Source organism: Haemaphysalis longicornis, unplaced genomic scaffold, assembly GCF_048455015.1.
Source record: "Haemaphysalis longicornis isolate Haplotype H1 unplaced genomic scaffold, Haemaphysalis longicornis Haplotype H1 scaffold_8, whole genome shotgun sequence".
Taxonomy (NCBI): domain Eukaryota; kingdom Metazoa; phylum Arthropoda; class Arachnida; order Ixodida; family Ixodidae; genus Haemaphysalis; species Haemaphysalis longicornis.
The window spans coordinates 3,564,318-3,584,755 of record NW_027526445.1 but is presented as its reverse complement, the minus strand read 5'-3'; the positions used below and the strand labels follow the sequence as shown (position 1 = coordinate 3,584,755).

At 45.7% G+C, this 20,438-nt stretch overlaps 2 protein-coding genes across 2 annotated transcripts in view; both read left to right on the top strand.

The window, feature by feature from the left end:
- LOC144149832 (N-acetylated-alpha-linked acidic dipeptidase 2-like) overlaps positions 1-20,438 on the top strand; it is a 380,783-nt gene that overhangs the window by 172,459 nt on the left and 187,886 nt on the right. The window lies entirely within an intron of this gene.
- Positions 6,232-20,438, top strand: part of LOC144149013 (uncharacterized) — a 134,021-nt gene continuing 119,814 nt past the window's right edge. Inside the window, exon 1 of the mRNA XM_077680544.1 lies at positions 6,232-6,368. Coding sequence (XP_077536670.1) covers positions 6,234-6,368 — 135 coding nt within the window. The 5' untranslated portion in view covers positions 6,232-6,233. The remainder of the gene's footprint in view (positions 6,369-20,438) is intronic.

Sequence of the window (20,438 nt, the reverse complement as noted above, 5' to 3'; positions counted from 1 at the left end):
CCTATTTCTGGGTGCTGCCAGCGCCATATACTGCTTCTCTTTGAACGCGGCTATTTTATGTGCAATGGGTAAAATGCTTCACTGTTCTAACTCAGTAGACAAGGGGTACACTCGTGGGTTGTTGAGCGTACGGCCCAGGTTCGACCCTCAGCACTTGTGAATTTTTTGCGGACGACCCGTGATCTCTGTTCTGTTAAATTGTCCCTTTGCTGATTTCTCTGCAATAATTTTGTAAATGAGTTTGGTTCGAATATTCTGCCTCAGTTTGGGAGTGGGGCGCAGTGGGCGAACACGTTTATTGCTCGTTCTGTATCGCACTGTAAGTGCCGAGCTTTTACTTGGCCTCGAAACACGTATCTATCACAGGTGCCACACATAGCAGCCACTGGAATCTCCACTACTAGTAGCCTGATTGAGTTCAGCACATTGTAATGCCATTGAGCGGAGACCTTTAGAAATTGTTCTTCTTTTTCCGCACACAATGCCACAATTACTGCTCGAGTTCGAAGCGAAAAACAGTACAGTTATTTCTCTTGAGCATTATCTAAACATCAGGTCCGCCCATTTTTCTAAGGACAGTCTGCAGTTTCAAGGCCCGGTGGAGAGAGAGAGAGAGAGAGAGAGAGAGAGAGAGAGAGAGAGAGAGAGAGAGAGAGAGAGAGAGAGAGAGAGAGAGAGAGAGAGAGAGAGAGAGAGAGAGAGAGAGAAAGAGAGAGAGAGAGAGAGGCCATACTTTAGTTATGATTCCGGCATTGGGAATCGTGTTGGTGGTTACCCCTAGGGCCGCCACGAAGTTCAGAGCCCGCGGCGTCACCATTTTTTGGTAGGAGACATCCGGGCTCCCCAATCCCAGGGCCAGAGGTTAGAGTGACTCTCCCCCTCCCCTCCTCTCCGCTCCCCTACCCCGAAGGGTAGAGGAGGGAGAGCTAGTGTGACGAAGCTGGACACTCACAAGGGGAGTGGTAGTGGGTGTCAAGAGCCACATATACTGATCAATAAGGGGAGCTGCAAAATTTGAAGGCGGGCTGGGGGTGGGGAAACACATGGGTGCGATGGGAGAACGTGGGTTTTGAAAAGACGCCACATGTGAGCTGCAGCGTTGGTGAGGCGGTGGTGCAGTGTTTTGTCCCTCTAAGCTAAATTCGCTTCTGAAGCTACCAATTTAGCGGCCTCGTGAGTAGCCGTGGAAGCAGCTCGGAAAGTCAACACTTGAGCATTGTCGTGTAGATTCGCATTAGCGCCTATGCAGTGTAGGCCTGAGTCCGCAACAACGTCATGGGGTCCGGGGGGGGGGGGGGTATTGGTGGGAATTTCTAAAGCAGGGGGGGGGGGGGATGAGTTCCTTAATTGAGACTCACCTGTTGACATAATTCCTATGGGACTATTTACTTCATTACCTACGGGCTTAAAGACTATTATGCATGAATACGAAACGTTTTAGAAATACTGTACAGGCCGCCAAACTCTCCGTGCCCCAGAGCTGCAAGTGCCGCCTGCCTGCGGACAATTTGACCAATAAGGCTATGCCGCGGCACTCAAGTGGAGAAGAAGACGATGGAGAAGCGGGGCTCGTACAGAATGACGCGTACTGTTGGGCTGCCCGGTCGCAGTTTCTCAGCATACATACAAATGTTAACAACGGCCTAGTTTGCCTATTTTATAAATACGTGGCTTCTGCACTGAAATAAGTTCGCAAAAAAGTCTCACTTGCTTGACAGCTATCACCATCTAGCGAGTGAAAACCATTCAAACCAAAATGTGTTTTTTTTTGTTCATTTTTATCTCATTAAACGAGTGATATATACCCAGGAGAACCAACTATGCCATTAACAACGTTTGTGGGGATTTTAAACCTTTTCCCAACGATACACAATACGTTTTAAGCCCGTGGGTTTTGAATAAGTAAGTCCGTAGGAATGGGATCAGAGGGACTCGCATCTTAACATTCCTATGAGGCTTGTTACTTCATGACCCACGGACTTAAAAACCATCATGCAAAAGAACGAGAAATTTTACACATCCGTTACAATGTTCCAAGTGGCCTAGTTTGATTAGTTTACAAATATATCACTTATTTGCTGAAATCAAAAAAAATTCTCAATTACTGGAGAGCTAGTCCATTTCTAGTGAAAGCTATAGAAACCGCAATGCCTTTCTTCTTCTCCCTTTTTTGAGTTCAAAACCATACATTTTTAAATTGAGCAAAGTTGCCCATTAAAGGTTTGCACGTATCTGTAAAACTTTCCGCATTAGTAAAAGACGCTTTTTGAATCTTATGTGTCATGAATTAGTTAGTCTCATAGAAATGTGATCAGCTTAGTGAGGTAGTTACAAATTACGTGCTGGCAGTCAGAGAGGATAAGGATAGGCGTCGGGCTCTGGGTGAAAGCAAGGGCTATGGCTGCTTTCTCCGCCGAAGCGGACGTTGCGGTGCGCATCGAGCCACAGGTTACAGGGTCGGGTGATAGCAGTAACAGCGAGAGCAAACGCTTCGCCCACAGGATAGGCAGCGTCGTGTACGTAGTGCGTATGATTGGAAAGGGGTAGTGTGTCGCATAATTATAGGCGCCAGGTACGCGACGGCGGTGAAGGGGTGAGGGGTGAATGTTAGCGGGAAAAGGCTCAGTGGTGACACTTGCCAAGAGCGAAGACTTTGCACGGTAAGGCGAAGAGCCAAATGCGAAGTAACAAACGGGCACACGGCGAAGGAAAAAAAAAGATGCGGGCAAAAGTGCTTCGCACCAAAAGACAAGAAAACTAAAGTGGACAAAAGAGATGCGAATGAAATGCAGCAGCAGAGAAAATGATTGTAACTATCGGCAGGCTGGCGCCTGCAAAGAAGTAAGACCAGAGAATAGCTAAGGAAGTTTTTTGCCCAGGTAGATGGATTTTAAGGGGTTTATTTTCAGGCAGCTAGAGAGTTTTTCCTTGCCTTGTTACGAAGTTAAACAAAAAAAAACCTTCAATTCATTTTTATTCGTACATTTTGCGCCACAATTATCGTGAACTTTTATATATCGAACATTGGCTAATCCCCTAATCAGAGGCGTGGACCGTTTGGGCGCTCCCATCTATTTGAGCACACAAGCCCCACAAGCCACCGACAAGAAGAAGATTAAGAAGAGACGAAGAAGATTAACCTGCTACCAATCCAGCTGCCAGCCGCATTAGCCACAGGGTAAGGATTTGCTTAGTATCTACATTTTGGTTCTTGCGAAGTGATACTTCCAATACGGCGTAATGGTGCTCTTGATCTAACTCTTCAATGCACTTGCAGCCGGGTTTCAAATTTTCAGTCGGAGCAGCCAAAGTTATTTTGGAGGAACTATCTATAAGTGGCTGAAACCAGCAAAATACACTGCACGAAATGTGGCCGGCACTTGGCCAACATTGGCTTATCGCTGCCATGTGAAGCCTGCCGCCATTTTTTACCTGCAGTGGGCATTTTATTATCTCCCCGCAGGTGCTATATTATTGGGGCACAACCTTTACGTCTTTATTTTAAGCCCACACATATGGTAACTAATTCTACCCCTATCCAATTCAGAAAGGCAGGTCGTAGCCTAACCTAACATAGGTTAACCGAAAACCTAAAGGACGGTCTCGAATAAACAATCAAGAGGGAAGGCCGTAACAGAACCTAGAGAACCTGTATTACCTATATTTGTGAATAACTAGACACCCAGAAAGGCGAACAAAATGGGAAGCAACAAAATGAATTAACGAAAGACTGAACAGTTGGGATAGAACAGATAACTTTGATATCCGGAACCCGAGGCGGCGCAAGCATTGCGGCACGCTGACCAAGGGCGCAGTGCCTTATGTAGAGGTACAAATATCAGTCGCAATTAAACAAGACTGAGAATGAACCGGATGACAGTGCCGCAAAATTATGTCTACCAGCTAAAATGCCGGTTTCCTGAAATATATCTACTTCCTTATTTGGACGTTAACCATTTGTACTTACCGCTGCATGCGGTACCATACAAATATGTTTACACGTCTTAGCACCTGTCCTAGTTAAATTATGGGCGAGAATCGGGAGCAGTGGGAGCAATAGTTGATGGTGCCTCCAGATTTACTCGGGAATTTATGGCCTATTAAAATTGCTTTAATCCCTGGCCCAACCCATAAATATTCGCGAGATCATCGTCTCAAAAGAACTCCGAAACGTTCACCGATTTCGTATGTAACAACTTGCCTGGCTTCAGCTAGCACTGGTAGCTTGAGGTCATCATTGTGCAGAGCCTAATTTAAAATTCCTTTGATTTTATGTGTAGGTACATATTCTATCTTAGAAATAAAACATAATCATCAGCCTTAATTCTGAGAATAACCCATCCACGCCCAAATAATGTGCTTATTTTTAAAGCAAGGTGTTTTACCTCTACCCCCAAGGGTTCTGCCGCGACCATTGGTGTCCACAGAAAATCCCGCGAACGAATAAAAGAAGCTAACGGCACCACCAGAAATCGAACGTGGAACCAATAGAGAAAGCAAGCGAGGGTCCGTTGTCTTACCGATTGATCTACGAGTCCGTGTGGAAACGGGGGAGACAGACGGGGCACTTACCGAGTCCATCACCAGGTTTACTCCCTGTGTTCTCACTGAATGCCACATGATAGCTTCACCTGACCTCTCACGCCGTTGGGCGCTCCGCCCACGGCACTCGTAACGTCCCTGTGCACCCTTTACGCAGGTGCTAGGAGTTGGTGTAAAATAAAGTATGCTCACAGTAACGAATGCTATCTCAGTTCTCCTGCGTCTGTGCCGTCGATCTCGTCGCCCCCGTCGGCGGCGGCGGCAGATACGGAAAAGTGAGATCTAGTATGAGTTTTTTTTAATTTTAGAAAAAAAAATGACTTCACACTCATGTGCTTCACCAACACAACTCAACCAAACACAGATTACGAATCATGCAATGATTTAAACCTAGCAAAGAATATCTTTTTGAAGTACTAAAGTGACATCGCATGGGTAAATGTTGTGGGTGTAGCTTACAGCTTAGCTTTCCACCCGCCTTCAGAGGGTGTATTGATGCGAATTTTTTTCTCTCTCGGTTTACACTACGTGTTGTCAAAACAGTCACCAGTACCTGGCACTAAATCTATGTGTGGTTTTGCGCGTACTTACCCGGTTTCTCAGACATCGGCACTATGCAAGCAACTTGGCGAGTCCGTAAGCACACATATGACTCAATGAGCGTGCTTGACTCAGCACTTGAAAAGTTCACCGACATGTTTCTGTCCACACAGACAGCAGCCTAAGGCGCGCGTTTATCACGGTACCAAGGGAGTTAAAAAACCATTGACAAGAAATTTAGAACCTGAGTCAACAACCTCCAAACATTCATTTGCATGGGGATTTATCTTCCATTAAGTTTCAACAGTAGCCGTTAAGTATACAATATATAATTTCAATTTTATTTTTGCATGCTCGAGGAAGCTCAGAACGGATAATATTTTGACATCGACATCAGCGTGAAGGGTTGAGTTCCTCGCCATGCGCCCCGCCCCAAACTGCCGACGTCAGGGCGTCAATGACGGAGCCAAAGCGCTGGCTTCCGTTAGAGCGAGCTGTCTCGCTATGTTTTGCCCGTCGCACTTTTGTGAGCTGAAGTCATGGTTTCTAGGCATGTGTGACAACAATCGTTCTGGACTGATTCGCTCGCTCCAGTGCGCCTTTCCAGACTGCCCATGGTGGGATGAAAACAGCCACATGAAGAGTGCAGCCCTGTCATTGGAGCTATTTCGGAGTTCATTTCGTCTAATCCAAAACTTACCTGGATAAATAGGGCTGTAAATGGCTATTTACGCTGCTTTCGAGAGTCTGAGGAGTCATTATATAGTTACTTGGCTGGAGACACCCATTCCAGCGAAAACACTTGTAACACAACCATTTTTCGGGAGTACTCGTTCTGCTAGCTCCTGCACAAAACCTTGTTCAGACTTTTCTGGAAACCACGCGCATATAAAATGTTTCGTTTAAAATCACATTAAAATGCGGCTGTAAAAATGTATAATTTTCTAAGAAGCTAGCACCATAGCCAGTTTCAAGCTACCAGCGGTCACTTCCACGTGAATAATACAACTACTTAAAAGAATACAACTGTCGCTCTTTCGAAAAATATAAAAATAAGATCTGTACCAGCGAATAACCGCCACGTAAAATAATGTATGGCCGTATTTCCTGTGATGAATTCCGATTCTTAAGGGTATGGTCATTTGCAGAACATGTCTCGTGCCGACTATGAATTTCCCGTGAAGCAGAGGGACCCCTACCTGGGCAGGCACGACCTTCCTAGGTTCTCCGAAGACTCACAAGGCAACTTGGTCATGGAACCTCTCAACACCGAAGACCTCCCTCAAGTAAGGCCTGTACAAAACTGTTGTGGATAGAATAATGTCGTGTTCTCCCATTAAGTTTAAAGGTGCAGTAGAACACACCGAGTCGAATAAGGGGGCGCAAAATATTTCGTACTCTCTATTCCCATCCTTTGTGATGCCTTTATTGGTGTATGGACAAAGAAACAAAGCGCGCTGAATTTCTCGAAAATGAGCTTCAAAGGGAGTGTACCGACCGTGTTAGAGAACTGCTCAACTGGACGTTACCAGTCGACGTTTTAATTTCTCATCAATTAGAAGTGCTGAGATTTACTCTGAGGATTAATAAAGTGAGAGCCGTCAGCGCCGTGTGCCGCGAGTAATTCACGCCAAAAGACAACACAAAAGGAAATCGGAGAACGCGATGCAAATACGATTTATCAGAAATCAAGTTGATAATAAGCATCGCCAGGCTTTGCCTACAATACAAGTAAGTATACTTAAGTGCTCCGAAAATGTTTTCCTTTGTTGTTTCAGGTAAATGATCGTTTGCATAATTCTTACGTGTAAGGCTCTCACTGCAAACTCAGCCACGTTAAATGTGGTATTTTTAACTCACGTTTTGTATTCACATTCAGCTCACGAATTCGTATGCTTGCGAAAACGCTTTACTAACAGGAAACATCTGAGCGTGAGGCTAACATAGTTCTACCAATAGCTGTATTATGACCAACCCTCGGAAGGCCTTACTCGCCATCTTTGACGTAAGAAAAACCTGAGTGTGTTTAAGGCAACTGTCTTGAATGTTTTGGAGATAAGCATATATATATAGCAATTCCAAATACACGTTCCAATTTGCTCGAATTTGTGAGATTCCCGTAAATTTGCGCAGTACGCCCACCGCTTGCTTCTTTATCTAGGTCGGTGTTTCAGGCTGCCGAGCCCGACTCGTGCTGGTCACATCCTTTTTGTGTGCTGCTGCAAATACTTTGACAGGCCTGCTTTAAAAGCATCCCGAACTCTTCCATTTTGGTTAAGGAACATTCTAAGAGCAAGACATCCAGTTTAGAAAACTACCGAAGACGGAGTAAGTATCTGCGATTGGGATATTTGGTAAATTGAAATTTCTACTTCGGATTCTCAGAGACCGGCGCAGAAGGAGGGTTAACATAAAAAAATTGGCTCCCATCCACGCTCTGATGGTGGTTGGAAAGCAAAGATTTTAACGACACTGAAAACAATTCCCCAAGCGACGTCACTTGAATTCACACACATGGCTTTACAAAGAGAAAAGCCAGAGATTCTGCCACCCATTTCCTGGAATTCGTGGGGTCGGCTTCCCGAATGCAGGAGCGTCGGCCACGGCCGGGCTAGAGCGGCGGACGACACCGCCGCAATAGCCAGGCCGTCGGTCGGAAGTGAGAGAAAACGGACAGGAGCGTGTTTCGAAGGGTGAGAGAGCGGAACTTAGCCATCCTGATGTGCTAGCTTGGGGCTACACCAACGCGCGACACAAGCACAGACCACCACGAACCAATTCGGCATTTGAACTTAGTGATTCCAATTTATACCGGATTAAACTTGCCAGGTTATTATGTTTCAGAATTGCCATAAAGCTGAGTGAACTTTTATAATCGCTATTGATAAAAACCAATGTTCCTTTCGCCTTTTGTAATAGTAGTTAACACACAACTGAATCAGTTTTCGGCAATTCATAATAGGGAATCCCATTCGTGGCAAGCAGTGCGCAAAAGGTGGAGATTCTCTAGCGGCCCGGTGTCTGTATATGTGGTCTCTATATATTGTTTTACCCCCCTGAAAACCGATCCTTAACGTATTTTACCGTACGACCACATATATCCGTCGGGTTCGTGTAACCCAGGAGATGCTGTCGAACAAGTTAATAAAGCCATGCGAAGAAAGCGCGCAATGGACGCGAAGCACGCCAGAACAGGCCAAAAACAACTGTCGCTAAATCAGCCCAGCAAACCACTAACATCTCTGCGACGTCCCAAAAAGATCCGAAAGTCTAGGTCCCAGCAGTATCTCTATTAGACATCCGTATAAAGTGCAATATTTTAATGAAAATTTTTGGATGTTGAGATAACGTTGCTGGTACCTTAATGTCGGACGTTCTTTCCACTTTGCTAAAGACGTACTCTCGATGTTGCTGCTGCTTCATTTGGGGACGGTATTTAGACATATTTTGCTGACGTTGTTCAGATGTAGCTGGTATGTCCGTTTTTTACTTCGAACATGTCTATCGCAGTTACATTTATTTTAGCTATATCTGCTATACTTTATTTTCAAACTCTCCGCAGGCGTACTATATTGAAGTTACCGAGGGGAAGGGTTTTGTACCCAGGGGTTTTGTGCAAGTATTGTAATCCACCACTATTGCTTTGAACTTTTGACCTTTAAAACAGTAGCCCAATACCGAACCTCACGGGAAGAGGCAAGGACTTAGGGCAGGATTCGTTTACAAGCGACGTTGCCAACGAGCCTTGTAAGATTTTCTTGGTGGGGGGGGGGGTTCATTGCCGTCATATCTGAACAAAATAAGATAGGATGATGACCTAAGACAGAATTCGCACAATTTTACTTGCTACTTGATTTAACCTTGATGTTACGTACCGAATGCAGCTTCAGGAATTCAAAGTGTGAGCAAAGCAAATTTCGGGGCTCCCTTGACACTTAGGTTACCGTCAAACGTCCCTTGTACGTTAAACGGCAAGGTACTCTGCCTTTTTTTGCCTTGAAAAGAGAAGTCGATGACACCCTCATTGCAAAAAAGAAAACTAAAAAAATCCGTGAAGTTTTGCCAAGATTGGAACCATACACTTTCAAGACACAACACCCAGCACCTAAGCTTCAATCCACTCGACCACGCTGGAAAACAATGCGTGGACCCAAGAATTTGGTACCTTAACAGAGGCTGCAAGCGAATATTGTCGGGGGTGATTCGTTTTGTCGTATTTGACAAATTTCGGCAGTGCTAACGCTTGTTTCTTCCGCACCGATCTTGGAGGCGAGGTCAATTATGCTAATACTGCAAGTGATGTAACCAAAGCTCCCTTATTTAAGCCAAGAAAAGCTATCGCGCTTCATCGTTCCCCCTATGCAAGCTACGGTAGCCGCGAATGAAATTGAATGCACCGCTAGATTTCCGTCGTTGATAAACTTTGTTCGTTACGCACCAAACTTGCAGACAAGCCCATCATGCTAACACTACAAGCGATGTAATTAGAGCTCCCGTATTTAACTCGCGAAAAGCTCTCCCGAACCCCCGATCTCCCCGATGAAAGCCAAGCTAGCCACGGATGAATGCGCACTTTCGAACAGAAATAGCTTGTTATTTGCCTCAAGGCACCAAATTACCGCACGTGTTAAAAAAATGATTGTTTTCTGCGAACGTAATGACCCCCAACCAGGAAATGGACATAGAATCCGGACAATGTCGCCTCCTTTCGGATGCTTCTTGGCGCTGCGTCGACGCTGATATCTGGCGAACAGCATAGACATCGGCTTAGCTACATAGGAGCAGTGGGAGAGTGAACTTGCCAGCTCGGACCTAAGTAAGCAGCTTTAGCTTGCTGAAAGGGCGAAGACGGCAGACCGCACCAACGGAGTCCTGGGCTTAGGACCCGCCCACTTCGAAGCTCGATCTACCTGTTCAAGAAAGTTTTCTCCTCCTCCTCCTCCTCCCGCGTCAGCTCACGTCGCCGTGCATTTCACCGACGCCGTCAACGCGGAGCGATGTCGACGCGTGAAAGCGCGGAATATACGCTGCAAGTGGTTGCGGCATCAGAACAAACCTTAAAATTACGGCGGCCACAACCCCACGGCAGCTGTATTTCCACCGCAGACCCTGAAATTGCCTTAAATGCCGTAATCTAGATTGTCGGTACAATTACTGTTTTCTTTAATAAAAAATACCCACGCTCAAGCTTTTCTTGTATATAATTGGCAACTAATATCTGTATTTGCCAATAACTTGGGCATCTATTGCGCAACGCGTTTTATCAAGGTGGGTGCCTTTCAGGAACAAGTTTTTCCCTCGGACGAACACGAGACAGGAAGGCGCTGCGCGGCGAGTCCGATCGTCTGTTTTTAACTGCACTCCGTATCGATACGCGTGCTACAGGCCGGTGACGGCACGGGTGTGCACGCCTTCAACTTTCGTTGCTTTCATTATTTCGGTGATTTGACTACCATGGATTTATCTACCGGACGAAGAAATACTCCCAAGTAGTGGAGGTAAGTGAGAACTAGTGAACCTTGTTTTCTTGTCATATGTATTTAACGTAGCAGAGTTGCTCTCGAACTTCGGTACGCGTAAGCGGTTAGCCCTAACGATTTGAGGGACCCGCTTTGTGCGTTGCGGAAATTTGTCGGTAGACCTTTGTACCTGGCTGCTGCGTTTGTGAAACAGAATCAATTCTCCCGCAATTTCTAGCCCTGTGTTTGGTGAAGTGTTTGTGTTCTGTCCTGTTTTGCTAGGCGATTGTTTTGATATGAAATGAAATAAGAGAAGTTGGAGAGTGCGAATGTAAGTCCCTGTGCGAATATAGACGTGTTTGCGTTACACGCACTCCCTGTACTTTTAGCGTGATATTGGTTTTTGTTTCGTTTCTGCAGATGCCGTTTTTTTCGTCATAATATTTTTCGGTTAAAAAACGTGCACAATAAATTGAATGATTGCCGTGCGTGTAGCATTAAAACAAAATAATAAATCGAGTGAATTCCGAGAGTACAGCATTAGATTAAAATGCCATCTGGATGCTTTTTTCGCGTTTCGATTGAGTGTTCAATCTTTTCGAACGCTGAGTTTGGTGGTGAAATGTTGGAATGAACAACGTGTATGCAACCCGAATTTTTTTGTAACGTCAGAACTACACGCATGTCGCTGGTTGTGCTTCGTACTCTTACTGCAGCATCGCAAACGTAAATTAACCTTTCAGAACCTAGTAAAAATATTCAAAAATGGCTGTTAAATTTCTGTGACTTATGGAATTTCCAGCTTAATGAATTTAGTATGTGACACACCTTCGGGATCAGAGTAACACAGCATTTGGGATTTCGCAGGTTTAAGGCAGAGTAGGATTCTGGTTTCTGGCCTGTCGTTTCCCAATAACTTACATGTTGCAGGCTGCTGACAGGTGCCACTTAGACTATGTGTGAATGTCATGGGGCTGTAAAAATGTCTTGCACTACTTTGATGCTTCCTGCTGTACAACGTATACTTCAACTAAAATATAGGCCTAGCAGGACGAGCGAACAGGTCAACATGACTAGTTTTTCACGGATGTGCTTTTTGAAGGTTTAGTTATGCATATCTACCAACTAGCCCACCTCGCCTTTCTGCTGCATGAAGTATACGTCCATGGCAGTGACGCTGTCCGGGTTTGTGCATGTTTCCTTTTGCCACATTTTCTGGACATGGCTTCATCCGTGTATGTATTGTCACATCAATCCACCGAGCGGTTAGGATAGACACAGAAAAATATTTTGCAAGTTCAGATGGGTCCTGTAGCTGTGCTAAAATGTCCTCAGAGTCCCCATTCACGAAATATTGTTCTTATATATAGTGGTACCTCACATTAGCTGTCATAGTCATTGTTAAGTTTGCCTTAGTAGTGGCAGTGCTGACACTAAATGATATCCACTCCACTCTCTTCCTGTCCTTTATTGTTACACCCATCTTCTAGCGTTCTATTGCCTGCTAAGTCGTCCTTAATTTAAGTTAGAGCCTTTTAGTTACCCTGGAAGTTTCTGCCCCGTAGGCTAGTACCGGTAGGATGCAGCTGTCATACACTGTCTTTTTCAGTGACAATGGTAGGCGGCCATTCTGTATTATACCAGCCTCAAAAAGCTGTATTAACAACACAGGTTTTCCTGTACCCATGCCTAGATTGATGAACTGGCTTGCAAGAGAGGTGCTACTGCAACAGTCTGCACAAGGCGCCTGCTCAAGCGACTGTTGACGGTCAACTTGGCGCGGGACTTCTCCTGGTTTAGGAAACAGGAAACACGCTTTTTTCCACCTGCGAGTGGCATCCTGCATTGTGTGTAACTAGATATTTTCGTGTAGTTACAGACATCAAATTCTTCAACCAGACAATGTATAGGGCCCAGATTTTTATTGTCAGACACATCCTGCGCAAATAACAGCTTTGTCGACAATCTGCGGCCTCTTAGTTTTAATTGCTACAAGCGGTATTAAATTTTTTTCAGTCTTTGGACCATGAAAATATTACTCACTTTCCAACCAATCTCTCTCTCAACTATTTTGGCAGTTTCTGGCACCACAACGAAGAACGCATACTGTTTAAGAATTCCCTACCATAACTGATGATGGAGGCATGCACCATTGAACCACCATTGAATCATTTCCGTGCTTCCATGCGTTTTTATTTTGTGTTATTGTTCTTTGAGCGTATCACTTGGTGTCACGTAGTCATGTAAATCTGTCTTCTTGAAAGTAATATTCAATCATTTTCGTGTTCCCCGTTTTCTCGTTTGTTCCCAAATCATATCACTTTGTGTAAAATATTGAAATAGTGTAACTTATTGTTTTCCTAACCAGAATTCAATAAGTTGTTTCTAAAGTTCTTTGTTGTTTTGTTGTTTTCCTGCCATTTCACTAATCGTGAATCATTTCATCACGTAAATTTTTACTGCTCTTGTAACCGCCTACAGTCATTTCTTTATACACACATTTTCTATAAATTATTACCATTTCCCTAGATGTTGGTTTGTTTAAGGTAGCTTAAATTCGTATGGCACTCACAGCTACCACTCAACACCACTTCTGTGTTTCCTAAGTGCTTTTATTTTATTTTTCCTCAAACTTTTCGCTACATGTGAACTATTTAGTTTTGTAAATTTGCTGTGTTTTGTAACCACCATTCAATCATTTCTTTGTTTTCATACTTTTCTTGCGTTGCTTTTCACCCAATTATTTTTATGTGCGATATTTCAAGTTGCATAGCTAGCTTGTACTTGTACCCTGGGTTTACATGTTTGCTTTTCTTCCTATTTTGTGTCAACCGTTCTCCTGTGTGTGACTTATTTATAGTCATGAATATTTGTACTATTCTTGTAATTGTACAATGTGTACCCTGTGGGCCAGGGCAGATAGGAATGAAAATTAAAGTGGTTGTGTTGCGAAACCATATTACATCATTTGGAAGTCAATATAAACTGTTTTGCCTGAACTCTTGTGTTTTATGTGTACTTTGAAAGCGTTCTTACTACCTAGCTGCAGGTACTTACAGATAGGATGGGAGACTGTGATTTTAAATAGTTTAAGTTTTGAATTGTTTCTGTGATAGTTTATTTGCAGAAGGCCTGTACAGCCGTGCTGTATGGTACAATTCGATGACGCTACTGTGGTTGCCTTAGTGTCCAGGGTGCTTGTGCTGATCAGGACTGGTTTGCAGTTACTTACTGCCTCTTGTTTTCGACGCGAAATTTCTTGTTTAGAGTTGTGCTTCGTCTGCTTCTGCGAGAGTGTGGGGTTAGCTTGGCACTTCACATATGAGACTTCATGCAGTATGCAGCACTTCAAAAGTGGAAACACATTAATCTAGAAACCAGTTGACAAGTAACAGCAAACAGTGCTGAATAGCTAGTAAGGCATGTATTTGAAGTATAAATGCCCACAACACGTAGGCAACCTTGGAAAGGAGGCTGGATAAACTTCCAAATAATGTATAAAGAATGTAAATTTCAGGCATACAGGTTCATATCAACAATATCATACTAACGTACAGAAGTCATGAATATAACAAATTAATGCTTGTGCCAAAGACAGAAAACCAATGTAGAACAGACATCTATATACATCTTGCATGCGTACCACTACAATATCCATAAGACGTACCACTAAGGTAACATCCCGTAAACAGCTTATAAAAGTACCATGAGACGTCTATTGGACGTGATCCTTCGTGTGATTTGGATGGGTTTTTTGCGGTTGTAGCAACGTTGTATATATGTAACTCCGACCCCAATGGTACGTCTCCTGGACATCTGCAATGTCGGTTGCTGACGTCTCCGGGATATCTGCTCGACGTAACGTGGTTTGCTGGGAGACGACAAATTCGTCCCTCCAGCCATGCTTCCAACGGACCCGGTGGTGCGAGCAGGTAACGCTGGGTAATAGGTAACCCGGGTAACGCTGGGTTATAGCGCCCAATCGCCGCACCATCTATACTGTCCTGCAGGAGCCGAAACTGCCCTCCTGACCCCGTCCGCATTTAAAGTTTCCTGTCCCGCACGCCAAAAAGGAATCGTTGGCTGGTAGAGGTAGATAGCTTTGCTTTAAAAATAGGATTTTATGCACACAACGAACATAAGCAAACACCAACATACTGTTTAATAATTCCCAAAATATGAAGTTTGGGTAAATAGGCAAGATACAGCAGTAGAACTCGTTCACGTTCGGCTGCCAAGTCACGCCAACGTAGGGCTGATTATCATGGCTTCGTTTCTGTTAAGCGAAACAGGGGTTTGCCTGACGCTTTAGTTTTATTAACGATTGATGCACACGGCGTCTACATTTTCCCACCAAACTCATACAACTCTCGGTGTTGCTACAGTCCAAGTATACTATTAATAATTCCTGGTAAAAGATAACCCAAATACTCCAGGAGAAACCAGAACTGAAGTTAACAGGTTAAGATGAGGCACAGCAGAGGAAGTTACGAAGCCCATGTCCATCCCCTTGCACCACAGATGCACAAGCTACTCCTATGAAAACTGTTGCGGGTTATCTTTGCGATGTACCTTTGGCATGGAGGCTGTCATCGATATGCTGCAAAAAGGTACACAAATAAAAAAAATACTGAAGACATCACGAATTAACGCAATACCTACACCAAATTATTTAAAACACAATCCTGTGTCTTTTTGTGGGAATTTTGAGGGGCTGGGGTGCCATTTGTTGCCCCTTTACGCATCAGCTCCATGCTGATACTGAAACCTGTCATGAGAGGTCACCACAGCCCCTCTGGCGAATAATGTTCCGCACTTCGAAAGCTTCATGTTTAGGGAAACTTTAAATTTTCTGACCTCTGGCATTTTTGTCTGCGCTCCTGAAACAAACCGGTCATTCAGAATTCGGATTCGTCACATGCATAGCGAGATTGAGGGAGACAAATAACGTACGTATTTACACAACCAGCCAAGGAGGCTTCCATGGCTGCCCGTAGGTTTACCATCCCGCGCTGTGCGCAGGCACCCAGTGGCCGCTGGGAGTCTTCCTCGGTTCGTACCAGGACCTCCGTCTTGTGGTGTTGTTAGGTTACGGTGGGGTGGGTGTTAAAGAGGCAGACGCAGGTGTCATGTTCATGTGTGGCTTTTGAGCACATTGTGGGCAGAGGTGGAGTGGTAGCTGGAGTCGAGGATGTGAGGAAGGAGGGGTCGGCTGCGACGCGATTGAGCTTGGAGGAGGCGTTATACCCGTCCTTTGGAAGAGGTTAGCGATGGGTGACCCTGGTAAGCGTGTTGCCAGAGAGGCGGTAATAGTCACTAAACTCACGATAAGTGGTGCGGGTGGTTCTGACGGTGGTACCAAGTCCTGGACCTGCACGAGTTTGTTATCAAGTGCGATGTTTTCAAAAAAGCTGCATTGCTTTCCTCTGTAGCCGAACGGCTGCATTCCAGGCAGATGTTAAATTTTCCTTCACGGGTGACGAGTGCTCGTGCCACCGTATGAGCCTGTCAACCGTGTTGGCCGATCAACCGCAGCGACCGAGGGAGCTTGCACCGCCGCAGCAGTGCACTGCGTGACAGCAGATCGTTATGAGCCGCAAGTCACGAGGCACGAGTCACGCGGCCGGCAGTTGGAATCAAGACACGTAACCGGAAGAACAGCGATCGCACCGTGACACGCAGGATCAGCACCGCCGTCATTGCTCGCCCGTCTCCACCGCAGTTTGCCTTCGGCTAACCGCCACCGACGAGAGAGAGGTTTTGAGTATTACCATGCCGAATCCTGGACGTGCAAAGTTCCCACCTGTTCTCCAACGCACTTGCCCACTCAATCCCTTCGGAACGGGGTTCGTGTCTTCAAGAAAGATGGCCATTACTGTGCACCAGCCACCAATCGGTCACCGTCTCAAGCGACCGGCAGCACGAGGCTACAATCCCCATTGCCACTACGAACACAGGGCCAAATGGTATAATCTAGGACAGCACGGTCAAACGAAGGTCCTCCAGTTCGAACGTCCTAAACTCGCTGCTCGAGTGGAGAGTTGCCGAGGTCCACCTCGGCGTGTCGCCCAGATCAGCAGCCACCTACCATTGGGGCAGCAACCGCATGGCCCCCAAACATCCTTGTTTTCTCTCCCTAAGCCCGCCAGTGCTTCTGTGCGACATCCCCCTCAATCAGAAGACTGTTTTCGCTCTATCCTCGATTCGTGCTGCGCCGTCTTAATCGTCCACCACTAAGCACCGTGGGTCGACCACCTGAAATAATGGCAAACCACCCGACAGCTTTCAAGGCCAGTCAAGGACTAGACATAACTTGTAATGATAGTGTACAGCTTGCCCTTACCCTCGCTCCAGGACTGTGACTGGAATTAACTTGCAGGTGATGTATAGTGCACATATGAGTTTTTGTTCATTTTTCGTACCCTCGCGCTTCAATACTGCGAGCCGACTGTAGGGGGGGGGGGTAGATGTAGCAGATCAACCGCAGAGGCACATGGATCTCGCGCCGCCGGAGCAGTCCACCGCGTGACTGCAGATCGTCATGAGCCGCCAGCCACGCGGCACGAGTCACGCGGCCGGCAGTTGGAATCGAGACACGGAGCCGAAAGACCGCTCTCGCACTCTGCCATGCAGGATCAGTAGAGGCAGCATGGCTCGCCCTTCTCCGCCTCAATTTGCGTTCTGCTAACCGCTCGGGACTCCTTAATAAATGAAGGCGGGATATCTTCTCGCGCCCCCTTCAAACCTATTGCCCGCCGTCTAGTCAGGGTTTTCCCGGTAACCATATGTTCTAGAGTACGTTGTTGGGGGCTAATTTAAGAGAATTTTGCAGGCAAGCGTGCAGGTGATGCCACTAAGAAATTTTTCGATGGCTGTTTTGAATCAGATAATATTAGATCAGCGGAAGCACAGGTGTGAGAGCCAGTGCTATGGCTAGTTCTTCCAAAATATGTGGGGTTAGGGGGGGGATCTGAGGGACTTGAGAGCAGTGGTAGTCAGCGAGGAGACAATGGCGACAGTGATGGCCTGTTTGTACTGGTGTGATGCAGCGTCTACTTAAACAGTATTTATTAATGACTGAAAAGTGCAGATGGGTGGGGGGCGCTCGAGCACTCATTAAGGATTGCGATGAGTACGGTTCATAGTAAGGGGAGTGGACAAATCGTTAGGCAATCCCTGTAATCAAGTGGAATGTGTGGCGTGGGGTTAGCTTAAGAGGAGCATACATTTCTACCTGCTTCATTAAGGTTTGGCCAGGTGTGTCTTTAGCAAGGCGATGTATCTGGCCCCTAGTGGTGCGCTTTAATTACATCGGACAGGAAGTTGTAGCTGCCGGTGACCCATAGTTTGGTGTTGGTGGAGTGAGAAGGCAAGCCGAGAGCAGCCCATAGGCTTTGGGGACGGGCCCGTCCACTTTTGTGACCTCTTTGGCAGAGAGAGAAATATATGGGAGGTAATAGATAATGCGGATCAGTTGAAAGGTTTGTATCGATGTGTAGCAGTCGTTGCCCTTCGGACCATGGCCCCCGGCACTTACATGCCCCAGGCGACGTGTGACCTGCGTCATATGAACGAAGGACAGGGTAGACGAGACAGGCGCAACTTTCAACTATTTTATTCGGCTACGCATATGTTATATTCCCTAAGTATAGTTGGAAGTTAGCGCCTGTTTCGTGTATTCTGTTCTTTTTCCGTGTTTTTTTTAGCTTCAAATCATGGTTTACCGATTATATTTATGCGATTCACAGTACGTGTAAGAGCGTTGTCCAGGAGTACATGTGTGTTGTTTTAGGTGTGGTGGCATGTTGTTATAGGGTGACGAGTTCGGATGTTAATGTTTTATTGCCGTGCATGTGTATTTATTTTTACATACTGAGCCCAATTGGGGTATTGCAGGAGTGTATACGTACATAGATTGCAAAAAAACACTTTCTGCACAGTTCAATACAGAACACACTCACAACACATTGAAAGCCACATATGTTTCGCGAAGTTGAGACACATCAAGTAATAATAGAACACAGACAAAGAAACAAAACGACCTTCGTGGGCTGCCTGTTGTAACTCTGAGACTCCTGCTTGAAGTGTTGTTTCTATGTCCATGTCACTGCCACGCGTTAGCCAAGGGATATGTCTGTGTACATTCTATGTGACGCCAACAACAGCGTCAAGGATGGGAGTAATCGGACACAGGAATTTAAAAAAGGAGGTGGTGAGGAGTGTGCCTTTGGGACCTTTGTGGTTGCCCATGGGCGGGAATTGGTAAGTTGGGAACTGGCGGTCGGTGAATATGTAGCGAGAAACGCGATTCGAGAGGAATGGCCGAATAACTGTATGTATGCGGGACTATGCGAGCAATCGGACACAGCAATTTAAAAAAGGCGGTGGGAGGAGTGTGCCTATGGGACCTTAGTGGTTGCCCATGGGCGGGATTTGGGAAGTTGGGAATTGGCTGTCGGTGAATATGTAGCGAGAAGCGCGTTTCGAGAGGAATTGGCTTAACGTAACTGCATGTTCACCGGGACTATGCGAGCAAGACCTGGAAATACAGCTTGATGAGTTACTTCTTCAAAGGCCTTTTGTAAATCTAGGTTAAATATAGCCAAAGAGTAGTGTATGGGTGGTCACTATAGGAGAACGGGTAAAGAGGTAGGTGCGTATCATTGCTGCGAGCCCTGCGTGGAACCCATATATTGCAGGGAATGTAATTGTCTGTACTAAATATACGTGAGTATTTGCAAATACTATCCGCTCCCTTAGCTTCTCTAAAGAGGAGTTTATCGATATAAGCCGAAGCTTGGAGGGGGTGAGGGGTTTGCGTGGTTTGTGGATTTGTGACCCTGGCGTAGGTTAACCTGGAGGAAGGGTCCCCCTTTCCCAATAAGCATTAAACAGATTCGTAAGATATTGTATTGACGGATTGAGTCAATTAGAGTAATTTTTGGTAATGTCGCTGCAACGGGGTAATATTGGAGTGGTAGGTCATGCAGGATTGCCCTCACTTTCGCATCAAAGATTCGGAGGTGAATGGAAAAGATAGGGGACCGGTGTATTGAGGCTGTGGCACGGGCGACTGTAGTGGGACAAATTCCTTGGTAATGCCTGGGGCCAGGTGTGATTGGAGTCGGTAAAAAGGTGGCTAGTTGGGTACACCAGAATTTTGGATTGTTCTGTAGGATTTGGGGTCAGTCAGGTTCCTTAGGAAAGCTCGCGTGCACTTCAAGCTGAGCCCATTTAGTGTGGTGTCCAATACTGTGTCCCAGGGTGTCTGAACTAGTGTTTGGGAGGGACTTTCTAACAACTCTAAGAGGTGAGCAGTATGGGATTTAAGTAGCCTGCTATGACTTTACTTGTGCCAGTGAATTTTATTACTGCCAAAAGCTTCCATGTTGTAGTCTGGTCTGGCGTCTACATGGTGGATGGTACGGCCAGTTCTAGAGGTTGTTCATGCCTATGTAAGTCGTGACGAAGTTCTGTTCACTGGGCTAGGGTTATAGGTGTTTGGATCGCGGGCTTTAGCAGAACTACGAAATTCCCGGACTGTAGCCCAATCGTTAACAGTTTAGAGCTTGGGTGGGGGGTAGTAGGTGCATGGATGCTTGTAATTGTATTATTTGGTGATCCCTGCGGTTGTATAATCGGATTCTGCCATTATCTTGGTCTTGCGTGTTAGGTGGTTGTGAAATCCGGTGTATTGTCTATTTGGACGCAATTTTCTTTTTGTGTTTCCTGGTACAATGGTGTCCGTTGAATATTCAGTTTGGACGGGATGCTCCAGTGCCTTCTTTCAAGGTATCGCTTGGATAGACGCAATCTGTGTGGGCAGCGTTGAAGTCCCCAGCAAAGGGAGGGGTACTTGGCGGCATAGGTTATGGCGGCTACAAAGATGGGGGAAGA